The following is a 12,096-nucleotide window of genomic DNA, read 5'->3' on the forward strand; positions in this document are numbered from 1 at the left end:
ACCCTCCTCACTGTCGTCAACTTAAATGGAATGTCAATACTTAGCGTGTGGAATGGGGAGCGTGGAAATGGGCTTAACATTGGGACCCATAAACATAAAGTTTAATGCCCGCCACCAAAGGCAGGGCCAATCATGGCATGGCTTTGCAAATCAAAGAATAATAATCACAGATTTTCTCGCCCGGCCATCTCAACAGCTTAATATAAATAAGTTAGTAGCATCCTCTTGTTCGCTCTCGTTTTCTAATCATCACCACTTCCCTGCCCTCCTTTCCTTTCTCCTACGCGTTGTACACTTTTCCTTTCCTTGGATCCAAACGGCACAATCCTCGACCCTGACACCCGTTTTACATTCTTTTCATTTAAAAACAATGTATTACTTGGCGATGAAGTCCAGAAAAATGAAGCAGGCCAAAATGTTAAAAAACAAAACAGCGGAATTGAATAACTTGGCAGGAAATAGGGATTGGATTGTGGAAGGCCAGACATCGCCGCTCAGCTGATCTCCATCTGATGTCCAGAGGGAGATTCCCCCACACAGGAACACTTTATGGGCTCATTTGAATTACCACAGCTCCGACTGTAAGTCAGCAGGCTGCTAAGAAGGGGTAAGCCGTGCCAGCGCAGAGCGATTATAGCCATAATATATTAACCCATACTGGGCAATTTCCAGAGACAAGTCAGACGATGCTCTGATTGATTCTGCTACACTTTAAGTGTTAACTATTAACACTACAGTAAGTAGAATATGGCCGTCGTCATATATCACCTGTTCAGACGACTAGTTATTTCACCTTCTGTTTGTCAGTTCGGACGGCCACCCTCACATCCATTTCTTCCGCAATGAAGTGCTAGTGTTAATATATTGATGTAATTAGTTGATAAATAAATAAATGAATGGCCAAGTAAATAAATAATGATCCAAGAGGTGCCTGAGTGAGTCATCCACATAACACGCAAAGTATTGTTTTGCCCTCTTGAGTCTTACCACTAGTCACGAGATAAACATCATGTTCTTTTCTTAGCGGCAGCACACACACACACAACACTTGTTGTGAAACAAATGTTGTCTTGTGATGTCAAGGAAGAGTGCATACAGTGGTATCTCTAAGGTAATTAAACAGAACTAAAGGTCTGCTGTGACTAGGAAGGCTTGGCAGGGCCAGACTAATGGGAAAGCTGATTAAAGTGTGTTTCATCCCCCTAATGAAACTCATCTTCTCAGCCCACAGCATGCAGACAAGTTCAACGCAGTAGCTTTACAGGTCCACAGAGGCTTCCCGCAGCATGCTATTATTCCTCTTACCTTCACATGTTGGTCGTAAAAGTTCATTTTCATTAGGGTTACCAAAGTGAGCTACACCAATTATTTGTGATAAAGATGACCCTTCTGAACTGTAGAACTATGTAGTGTTGTAAGATACATGCATAGTCTTTACATATGCTGTCATTTGGCAGATGATACAGTAAGTGCATTTAACCACCATCAGTAAAGGAGCCCGATCTCGTTAGAAACTGTGAGTGCGTCCTTCCCGAACAAACAACCAACAGCATGTCCAGAGCTGCATTCCAAATGCTTACAGTTTTTAGAAGTACTCATCTGTGGAAAACACTTTTTGGACACAGAGGGAGCAGAACTCGATGCTGTTTGGCAAAAACACCCGGGACTCTAATTTCATGATGGCAAATGGCTGAGCTTTGTGCTGACAAAGCCACATGGTTGCTGAGGGTTTGCCTACTCGTGCCCATTTGGCGTTTTGGTGAGTCACTATGAACTCAACTGTGCTAAATTTCACAGGTAGGTGCAGTACGTAGGACGGTGGCTCAGTGGTTAGAACTGTCATTTCACAGCGAAAAGGTTCTGGGTGTGAATCCATGCGCACTTCATGCGCTCCACTTACCTAGGAATGTCCAACAACTTTCAGTTTTGGTAAACTGCAAACTCTAGATTGCCCAATGGACATGAATAACATTGTCTGTCAACGTGTGCTAGCCCTGTAACAGAATGGCAGCCTTCCCAGTGTGTACGTCGCCTCTTGCCCAGAGTCTGCTGGAATGGGCTCCAGTGATCCCTGCTAGATTAAGCAGGTATGAAAATGTAGGTGTGAAGGTTTTCTAGTGGATCTGAGCTCATGCTGCTATCACACCAATACTTGCTGTAGGAAAGATTGAATCTAAAAACATGGCTTTTCTTGTTTCTATGAATTGCATGTATAAATGTGTTTGTGATGCGAGCGATTGTCATCCTGGGAGAGACTGCACACCGGGATGTGCGAAATGAGAACTGTGCCGATGTCAGCCCCCTTTGAAGATGTCAGGAAATGGCGACTGGATGCACTTTCTTGTTGTCAAACTACCCCTGCTGTCCACTTCCAGTCTTGAGTGGCCCCTTTTTTTTCTAGTATAATTTAACCTGTTCTTGAATTCAGCAATGCTTTCTCCGAGCCATAAAAAAAAAAAAAAACACTGCGAATGTGTTACTGTATATCCTCCCACACGAGTATAGGGTGCCATATAATCATTTATCATGATGCTGCATCTCCCACACAAGGAGCTCTGTTTCTTTTTGGGAGGGGCATTTTATTTTATTTATTTATTTTTGTCCAGACTGTTATGATGTAACTGGTCATGACGGATGCCAGTCCCACCCACACCAACTGAAAATGCATTGCTCAATCCCTGTTCCACTGCAGCATAGATGTGCAACAAGCCTCCGGAGAGAAAGTTACCAAAAGTCAGTTGGCAAAGGCTGTTGAGACAGCATTATGATGCATCTGGTTTAATTTCTGTCTCATTTTTGGCCCCATTTGTAATGCAACTGTCCTCTCGACAGCACTGTACATTTCAGGAATACTCTCAGTGTGGGATTCTCCATCAGTCATGCCACCCTCAGTCTCTTCAGCCTCTTCACTGGTACATTTGATATGGAAAATCAAGTCAAAACACAAAATCTCTATCTAACATATCATTTCAATCTTATTGTTTGACAGCACCAATTAGAAAGTCAAAATATACATTTTGATGTTAATAAGGCAGAAAATATCATGGTGAAGTAGAACGGTGGACTTTTTTGCTCTCCCATAACTTTAATCATCTGTTTATCTTTTTGCTTTTTCAACGTTTTGATTCAAAATGTTCTACTTTTGCCATTTCAGGTGATGAAAAGTGTATTGATATCTAACGTCACTGCCAGCGCTCAATCAATCTCAATAACGTGTTCTGCTCCCGCACCTCATTTTTGTTGTCAGCGTTGACAGTAGCACACGCTGCAACCAAGGATTTACCACGATCACTGTGACACTGGAGTGAAAAATGATCAATTATAATGGTGCCAACTCTTACTCTCAGTCTCTCTGTCACTTATAACACTAGTGATGAATGGCTAGGTACTAATAAATAATCTCATATTCTGGGTGGTACATGGAGAAGGACTGCTATTAATTAGAGTGACAGACAAGTGGCATATATTAAGAAGATGCATCATGAGATAAGTTTCCAAGTATTGCTCGACTCTTCTTTCTCCTATTTGTCTCATTTTTCTCCAATAATTGGAAGAATTCGTGAGAGAAAGTGTCGTTGGAATGTTTCATGTTGGAATGGTTAGCGTCTTTCTGGGACTAGAAAGCGGATGCATACACCAGCAATAAATTAACCCAACTCAGTAAGATTAACAGCTATCCAAATAGAACATGCTCTAAGGTTACATCCTCAGCACTTTCTCAAATGTTTGTCATGGTGTTTATACAATATCCAAATGTGTTGATGTTTAGAGATGTTTTGGTGTGCTTATTATGGTTGTTATGGTTATTATAGGTTTCTGACCTGATTCAAAAATATTATCAAATATAACTGTTATTCTGTGTTTTTGACAGTTTCAAATACCTGATGTATTCTAAGTAAATTTACTGTACTGTGTACTTTCTACTCACTACATTTATTTGATACATTTATTTACTAGTTACTTTCAGATTATGTTTTCCTAGAAAATCACTTTTGATACTTAAGTGGATTTACATGTACATTTACTCAAGAACTATTGGCATGGGTGACATTTACTTTTACCAAAGAAATATTTTAACATAGCTGGGACTCAAAGGTCCACATCTGATGTTTATTCAAGATCTGGTCTGGCACGATAGGCAAAAAACATCAATTTAATAGAAAGAAAAAAAAAATCCTGTTTACAAAAACCTTCCTAGCTATTGAAGTTTAGGTTTCTAAGTTTAAGAGATGCACTTAAACTGAGCGCACCTTGACAGCCCTGTTGACGGCCATATTACCTGCAGTTCAAAGAGGCGTAGATTACAGAGTTTACAGTAGCGCACCTGAAGGCAACATGAACTTGGTAAGCAAATTCTTATTCAGCTTCATTAAACTGTAACATTAAAACGAATGGTCCATATTGTTGTTGCTTACATATTTGCTTTAAAACAGTAGCCCGCGCAGGTTTAATTCATATCTATCTATATTTTTACTTAGAAAATGGCATAAATAAGTGTCAGTCTTATCACAAGCCTACTATGTGGTAAACAAATTGCCACTGAAAATGTAAGATAAGCGAGCATTAGCTCAGAAACGTTAGCTTAGAATTAGCTTTAAGCTAACCTTGTTTCAAGACATTTTTCAACGTTTTACGTTGCTCTATGTGCCCTTGCTTGCTTTGTAACATCCCACCGAGCCTACAGTGAGAACCAGTGGAACCTAAGGCCAGCAGTCTTTCCCCAAACCTTTAGCTCAGTTAATCTATTTGAAGCACAAACATAATTTACTTCTTGGCAGAGCTAGCATTGCTCACTGACCTCCTCTGCTCAGAGAATCTGGTAAGCATTTTTTATTAAGCTGTATACTGAACGTTACTCTCTATCATTAAACTGAATGGACCATACTTAAATGCTAGTTATACATTTTTTTGCTTTACAATATTAGCATGTCATAGATTCAAAACTAAATATGCAGGTGTTTGCGTCAGCTAAAAACTTTAGCATACAATAAGCTACAAGAATCCAGCTCAAAATGTTGATTTCAATTAAGCTAAAAGCTCACATTAGCCACTATCTGCTGGCTGCTTGTGTAGGCTCAACAATATAATGTAGTATACATCCTAATAATGATGCTAATTGTAAGGTAATGGGCCATTTTCATAGGTGTGGTATCGGAGCATCTGTGGTTGAATACTATAGGCTAAACCTAATATTGAGTTTGGTTTAGCGATGGCAGTTTGTGCCTAAACTGTAAGTGACTACAGGAATAATTGTAGAAGAATGTTTGCTTTCTGGTATGTGGATTATGTTACATTTTCAATATTTGGAGGGTGGCATCTTGTGTACATAAGAATCATGCGTTTTACTGTGAAAGATGTGAAAAAAAGAAACACCTGTCCAATGCAATACGATAATTTAATTGGTCACTGCAGTAGATTCCATGTTTGTGAAATTTGAAGTATTCTCTGTTTGTTTGGGATGGATCCTGATTCACCTCACCAGTACATTTTGAGGCTGCGATGATGCCGTACTACAAATGCACTGGATTAATCGTACTTTGTCTTTTATGTTGTTGGTCGATATGTTCACTCAATGTGACTAAGAACCTCACAAAGAGCACACTGAATGCTCTGCCATCATTGTAGCTTTTTTTTTTTTCATTAAATTTGTACAGTTAATAAATCATACTTACATTTAAAATGTATGTTTGTTGTATTATGTTTCAGTCTTGACGTGTGATGATTTAGGTAATCTGCAAACTGACTTTCAAGCCCATTTGAAGACTGTTTTTATCTGTGACATTGGACTCGTTGATGATGGCTGATGACAATATTACAGCCAAGGATGGAAACTTTTGCCTCATTATTTATTCTATTAATATTCTGTTGGGACACATGTGAAAAGATTTTACTGTTGTATGTTGTTGAATTTTACAGCATGTTACCCCAGACTCAGTTCTGTACATGGTCCATTATACTCCTGTGAGTGACTGTTACTGTGGCTGGGCCTGCATTCACATAGAAAAAATATGAACTTCATATTTCCAAATGTGTGTTTGTGCTCTGGTGTGTGCGGTAGCTGTTTATTTGTTTATGTTTGTGTGGAAACAATTTCATGCCAGTGACAGCAGACAGGCTGACAGACTGACTGGCACGTTGCCATTCAACATAGTTAAGCCGAACACAGCATCAATAAAAAGTCTCCACCTGTGTTGCATAGCTAAATAAAGCCGCATGCAGTTAATACATTGGTAGCCAAGCTGTAAACAGATAAATAACTGAAAATAAGTGCAAGTGAGTTGACTATTTTTAGGAGACAGAAAACTTAAGTAAGCAAGTTCAGCGAACAATATGGCCTGTGCTGATAAGAAACACAAGTTGGATGCTATATAGTGCTGCTGCCCAGATAACCCAGTCCCTCCTTTCTCTCTGCTTCTGCTCTGTGTTGTTGGTCATCTGGAAGTCAGTTAAAGACAGTGATTTATGCCTGGGGCTTCATGCAGCATAGCCTCATTACACACAGCCATTTTGAGAATCAGCAGATAATTACAGTATACATCATAGACCTCATGGGGCCCGGCAGATTCAGTCTATTCCACTGGCCTGTCATTTAGGCCATAGGGCCTCAGGAATCGAAAACTGGATGTTAACCTCATTTTGGAATATAATTTGGTCTTAATTTTACAGGGATTCCTGTTGAAAATTCATTGTGGAATGTTGAATTGGCATTTTTTAATTGCTCTGCTGTGAATATTCATTATAGTTAATGGTTTTTCTTTGCTAATGGTATATCTTTATTCAGCAATGACAGTACAGAGTTAAGCTCATTTGAGGGCAGTAAAATAGGTGTGATAAAAATGATGACTTCTATTATTTTTAAGTTATTCTACATAATTATTATATTCCCTATTCTGTTCCCTGGAGTGACATATGTTAGGGCTTTTGAGTCTTCTTCCGCACCTACATGTATAAATGACAAAACAATCGAAGCCAAACAAGCAATTCTAACAGACTTTTCTTTCAATCTTCTCATGAAGGGAACATTAACTCGTGCCCGAACTGAACTGAACCCTGAATATCTGGACCTCCGTCCCCGAGCCGAGCTGAACCCTGAATATTGGACCCCTTGCACCCCTTTAGTGAGTACTGATGGTCCCATTTGTCACTAAATGATCACCATAGATTCACTTGACACGAGTCATTACTTTCAATAGAATTTAATTATGTTGTATAGCAGTTTTACTTCAGCATCCCACACAGTGGCATGTTAAGCTTGGTTATGATTTGTTACATTCAGTGTCATTTTCTCATTCATGACTCCATCCATGCTCAGGCATGCGTCTGTGTGGGACACAGACTCTGCTTTCTCCATACTTCCTCCTTCTTCCTTGTAGTTTATTTTGCCTCTTAGTTACTGTGACATATTGTACTTACACCATCATTAAATTCAGTGCCTGATGCGATGCTAATATCCATGCCATTTTTACTTGAGTAATAAGTATTTGTCTCATTACCTCCATGCTTAGAAAACACAGTGCTTGATAGTCATCTGGGGTTTGGAGGAGGTTCGCTTGTGTTGCTGTGCTTGCACACTGGTGAATCTTAATGATGTCAGTTTTTCTTACTCTCCGTTATCAACTACAGTGTGTCAACATGGGGAGGGGGGCTGTGTGTTCTTGTACACTGGGAGTCTCACCATATACCGGCTCCATTGTAAACCACAGTGTCAAGTTTATTTATTTTTGCCCTTTTATGATGCAGACATAATTTGCTGTCTGTACATTCGCTACTCATCATGTGTATTATACGCGGTGATGGATGGAGATAATTCCTAAAAAGCTGCTGAATCTGGAGTAGTATATCTTTTTAATAAAGATATATAAAAAAATGATAGATATAGATATATAGACAGACAGGCAGATATATCTCCCTGTCCGTCCATATATCTGTATCGATCTATTCCTTCTGATCTCTACATTGTGTGCCTGGAATATTCCACTGGAAAACTTAAACCTTGAGGTGTCTTTGTCTGAGCTGAAGGTCCTTGCTCAGGCATTAGGAAGCACAGAGAGTTATTGATTTGAATAAGTTGTTGTCAATACATCCTCTCTATGTCAGCCGTGTGTGTGCCCCCTCATTGTAAGCGTATTTCACATTGCTGAGGCTCTCATGGCTATTGTTGTGTGAACTGTAGATAAGCGATTGCAGTAGGCAGAACCAATAAGGGAAAATATGCCAAACGCTCATGTTGATTATATCTTAAAAAATGCAAATACTATGCAAACATAGATTACAAAGTATTGATTAGTACATTTGACACAGTGTTCCTATATTTTGTGAGGGCTTTGCATTTAACTGCATATAATTGTGCACTTTTATAATACATACTAAAGAAGACAAAACAGTTTGTTTGTCACAATTTGTTTTACACATCATTATCTTGTAGTTATATTCTCATTAGTTGTACTTTCCCTAAATTAAACATTTATCACTTGTTGTGCACCCTTGGGTCCCCCACCAGTAAATGGGGAAAGCTAATGAGACAGTGGTATAGACGCAATGTCCCACCTACCCGAACTCCCTTGGGCTGGCATCAAATCCTCAGGTACAATGCTGTGTTGTACACTGATTTTACTGCAGTGGCTTCATTCTGCAAAGACTAGACTGAAACTACTAAAACTATGGAGAAACATTTCCTTGGCATGACACTTGAGCCTTTATGTCATTTTGAGAGTCACTGTGAGCTGAATAAGTTGTTGTTTGGACAGTTGATGCAGAATGGGAGAAAGACTCCCATTTGTGTGCAATAAAGTAGAGAATGGTTAGAAATTCCGTCTGGGGGAGCAGTTTTCTTTGAAATAAATGGAGTGCCATGTTTGAAAACTCCATTTTCTTGTTTAATTCATAAATGGCTGCGAGCACAAGATGCCTTTTGACCTCTGTCTGCCATATTCTCCGGCTGTTTAACTATGGTAAGCTTACAACTTACAGTATACTGGGTACAGAGTGAAAGAAATCCCTGCACAATCACACTGTAATGTTCTACTGCCAGCCTGATCTTCATGAGAGTGTTGAAAACTGATGTCCCAATACTCACTCTCTTTTCCCTCTTCTCTTCGCTCTTTCTCTCCCCTGGTCATATACAATACAGAAAAAATGTTCATTAAAAGACCAAATATACGTAACACGACATGTGAATACCTCAGACGGTATCCCCTAGGATCTGCTTTAATGTCCATTGAGCTCCTTGTAGACAATGTTTCTAAATGTGTGAGATATCATCAAATGGAATCCCGGTTGGTGATTTGAAGTCAGAATGAGCAGAATTTGTTGGTTGTGGTTTGTAAACACAACATTTACAATTGGCCTGGTCTTCCCTGGCTTAATGACACCAGAGGCCTGTACCATGCAGCAGGATTTGTGATTAGTGAGGAAAACTCTGGGTCAACCCCGGAGTTTCAGTGTTACGGTAGTGGTTCATTTTTAACCAGGGTGCATCTCCATGGTAACTTGCAATTCACACCTTCATGTTCAAGCCAACAGATCAACACATATTAAAACACTGCCATCTGACCAATCCTCAAGACCCATCATTCTCTGGAAAATTGCATTAGCATTCATTGAGGATCTCATGGAGCTCGGTGCGTGGATCGTAATAGATGTGCTTCTGTGTAGAGTACCTCCTCCTGACTTCCTTTAATTTTTTTTCCTGTTGGCTGCAAGGAAAGTTGAAGCCTATGCTTTTATTGCGCTTTTGTATACTGATATCACATTACAATGGAGACTGATTTCCGCACTAAAGCCTTGTACTTGTTATAAGGTATGGAAGTGCATTTTTATTTTCTCTAAAGTCCGTTTGACACAGCAGGGGCTCAACTTAGCAACATATTAAGTCAATAAAATACACAAATGTCACTAAAGTCAGCTGTACTTGTAGCCTACTGATGGGGCAGGGATGTTATAAACAGTTTTGTCACCTGTCCTTTTTAACATATTCCGCTCTGCTGCTGGGAAACTTGTCCTGTAGATACAGAGAGCCAAACAATCTTATAATGGGTTAGAAGTGACAATAAAGAGGGATTATTTTGTGTGCGTCTAGCAATTGTTTTCCAAAAGAATACTACTCATCCCTCCTCTAGATAAACATGAATACAGCCAATTGTTTGAAGATCGGTGATTGATTCTAACAAGTACCCGTCCGGTGGTAACACAGCATGATATCACTTGTACACATACATCATTGCGGCTTTCCCACTGAGTCTGAATTCATGTTAGGCTCTATTAACAGATGTTACTTTTATCTTTGCTGTGAGACGCCTTTATATCATCAACCTGAGACATATTCCCCAAACATATAAATGGTTGAGAGACCAGTACGATAATATATAGGACAGGCTATGTTTTGCGTCTCCCTTAAGCGTACAAAGTCAATATTTGGACTTTAGCCTGATTTAATGAACAGAATTTCTTAAAAGTTCTCTCCCAAGCTGTATTCAGTGGGAGATCGCTCTGGCTTTGTCAAAGCACTGTGCTGTTTGCTTATTGGGCCTCACCGGACTAAAGAAGCTCAAAGACAAACACACGCATGCGTGAACACACATACGCGTGCACACTCACACACCACTACCGCAGAGGAGGCCCCTTTCTTCCAGCCCAAGAGGGAATGATGACTCTCATTATCGCCTCATAGCAAGATGGCCACAGTGCCCCTACTCAGCAGTCCTATTAAGTTACCAGACAGCTTTATTGTATTGGTGTTCGATAATTTCCTTTCCTCTGTCATTCGGAGTGCATCAGGGAGTTGTTGTACGGTGAGGGCTGGGTTGGAAGAAGTGGCAAGAACTAACGTGAAAAGGCACAGCTGGCTGAAATTATTCTCTCCCATGGTTGGTGACACTTTGGGCTCACTGTTGCCACAGAGACACCTTGCTTTTATTAATAGTTTAATCCCATGCAGAAACCATATTGATGGGACTGGAGGCCGGACTTTGTTATGTAAACTAGACACAACACACAACAAATTGCATCTTCCAGAGTAGTTGTTTTGCGGCAGGAAAAACACATTAAGAAACTGGAAAAGTCACCTTGCAGACTGCATGTGTCCCACTGATTTATTGGGAGTTTTTCACTCTGCGGTCCCCAGACTCATAGGGATCAATATATATACTACCATGTATATCTATTACCTGTGTCTGCAACACTGGCGTTTCCAAATGTATTAAGATATTGGCACAGAGGGAAAACAATCAAAGCTCTATGCCCAAAAGGATTTTCTACATTCCACTACAATGAACTGTCACACGTAACCTCCCTTTTTGAAAATTCACAATAGGAAATTATATTACATAGTATTAATTTAGCTTAAGCTCTTTTTCTGTGTTAAACAAGTCAGACATGAGTAACAAGTGACTGATGTTTACCTTGTGTTTTTCACCAGGCACATTTCCATTGTAGCTTTATATCATCCTGTAAGTCATTTAAGTGTGCAGAATCCTGGTTTTGACAAGTTGTTTTTGTCATACACATTGTGTTGTGCTTGAAATTGAGGCTGACAACAGCTATTAAGGCAAAGCAGGTGTGTGAGTTTGAAGAAACTTCTGAACCAAGTTAAGATCGGGGAATCAAGAGAGACAGGAGGCTGAAGCAGAGAGAAAGTAGAGCACCTTCTTCTGAGATGCACGTTGCTCAGCTTGTTTGTGCTTGCAATTTTAACCAGCTTTGATTGCAGACCTTTTAAAGGCAATTTGAATTGAAGGGTAGATCATTTCTTCTGGAAAATATGTGGTTGGTAAAATGGAAGAGAAAGAAAAGTATGCCCACAGTATTGCACTGTTTAGAAGGGAACATATGTTGAGTTGTTTTTATGTGCCTCTGACCTTCAAAAGTGGCACATTGTCAGTGTCTGCTAGCATTCGTATAGCAAAGTTGCAGTTGTGTGAGTTTTAAACCATGCCAAGGTGACATTAGGTACGTTGTCAAAAGCAATCCTTGTCGGTGTCACTGTGGCGGCTGAGAATGAGCCAATGGCGAATATAGTTTCGTGGTTTAGTCGTATGGGTAAACACATTACTTTCTAAAATGTACTTATTGACCAAGCTGGAAAATCACATTAGCAAA

At 39.8% G+C, this 12,096-nt stretch overlaps 1 protein-coding gene across 8 annotated transcripts in view; it reads left to right on the forward strand.

The window, feature by feature from the left end:
- LOC119018500 (protocadherin-9) overlaps positions 1–12,096 on the forward strand; it is a 209,267-nt gene that overhangs the window by 53,656 nt on the left and 143,515 nt on the right. For 6 of the 8 annotated variants that reach the window (XM_037096214.1, XM_037096216.1, XM_037096217.1 and 3 more), the window contains exon 3: positions 7,017–7,118. The exons of the other annotated variants lie outside the window; for them this stretch is intronic. In XM_037096214.1, the coding sequence (XP_036952109.1) occupies positions 7,017–7,118 (102 nt within the window). The remainder of the gene's footprint in view (positions 1–7,016; positions 7,119–12,096) is intronic. 8 annotated transcript variants of the gene reach the window in all.

The sequence above is a fragment of the Acanthopagrus latus genome, chromosome 4 (genome assembly GCF_904848185.1).
Source record: "Acanthopagrus latus isolate v.2019 chromosome 4, fAcaLat1.1, whole genome shotgun sequence".
Lineage (NCBI taxonomy): Eukaryota > Metazoa > Chordata > Actinopteri > Spariformes > Sparidae > Acanthopagrus > Acanthopagrus latus.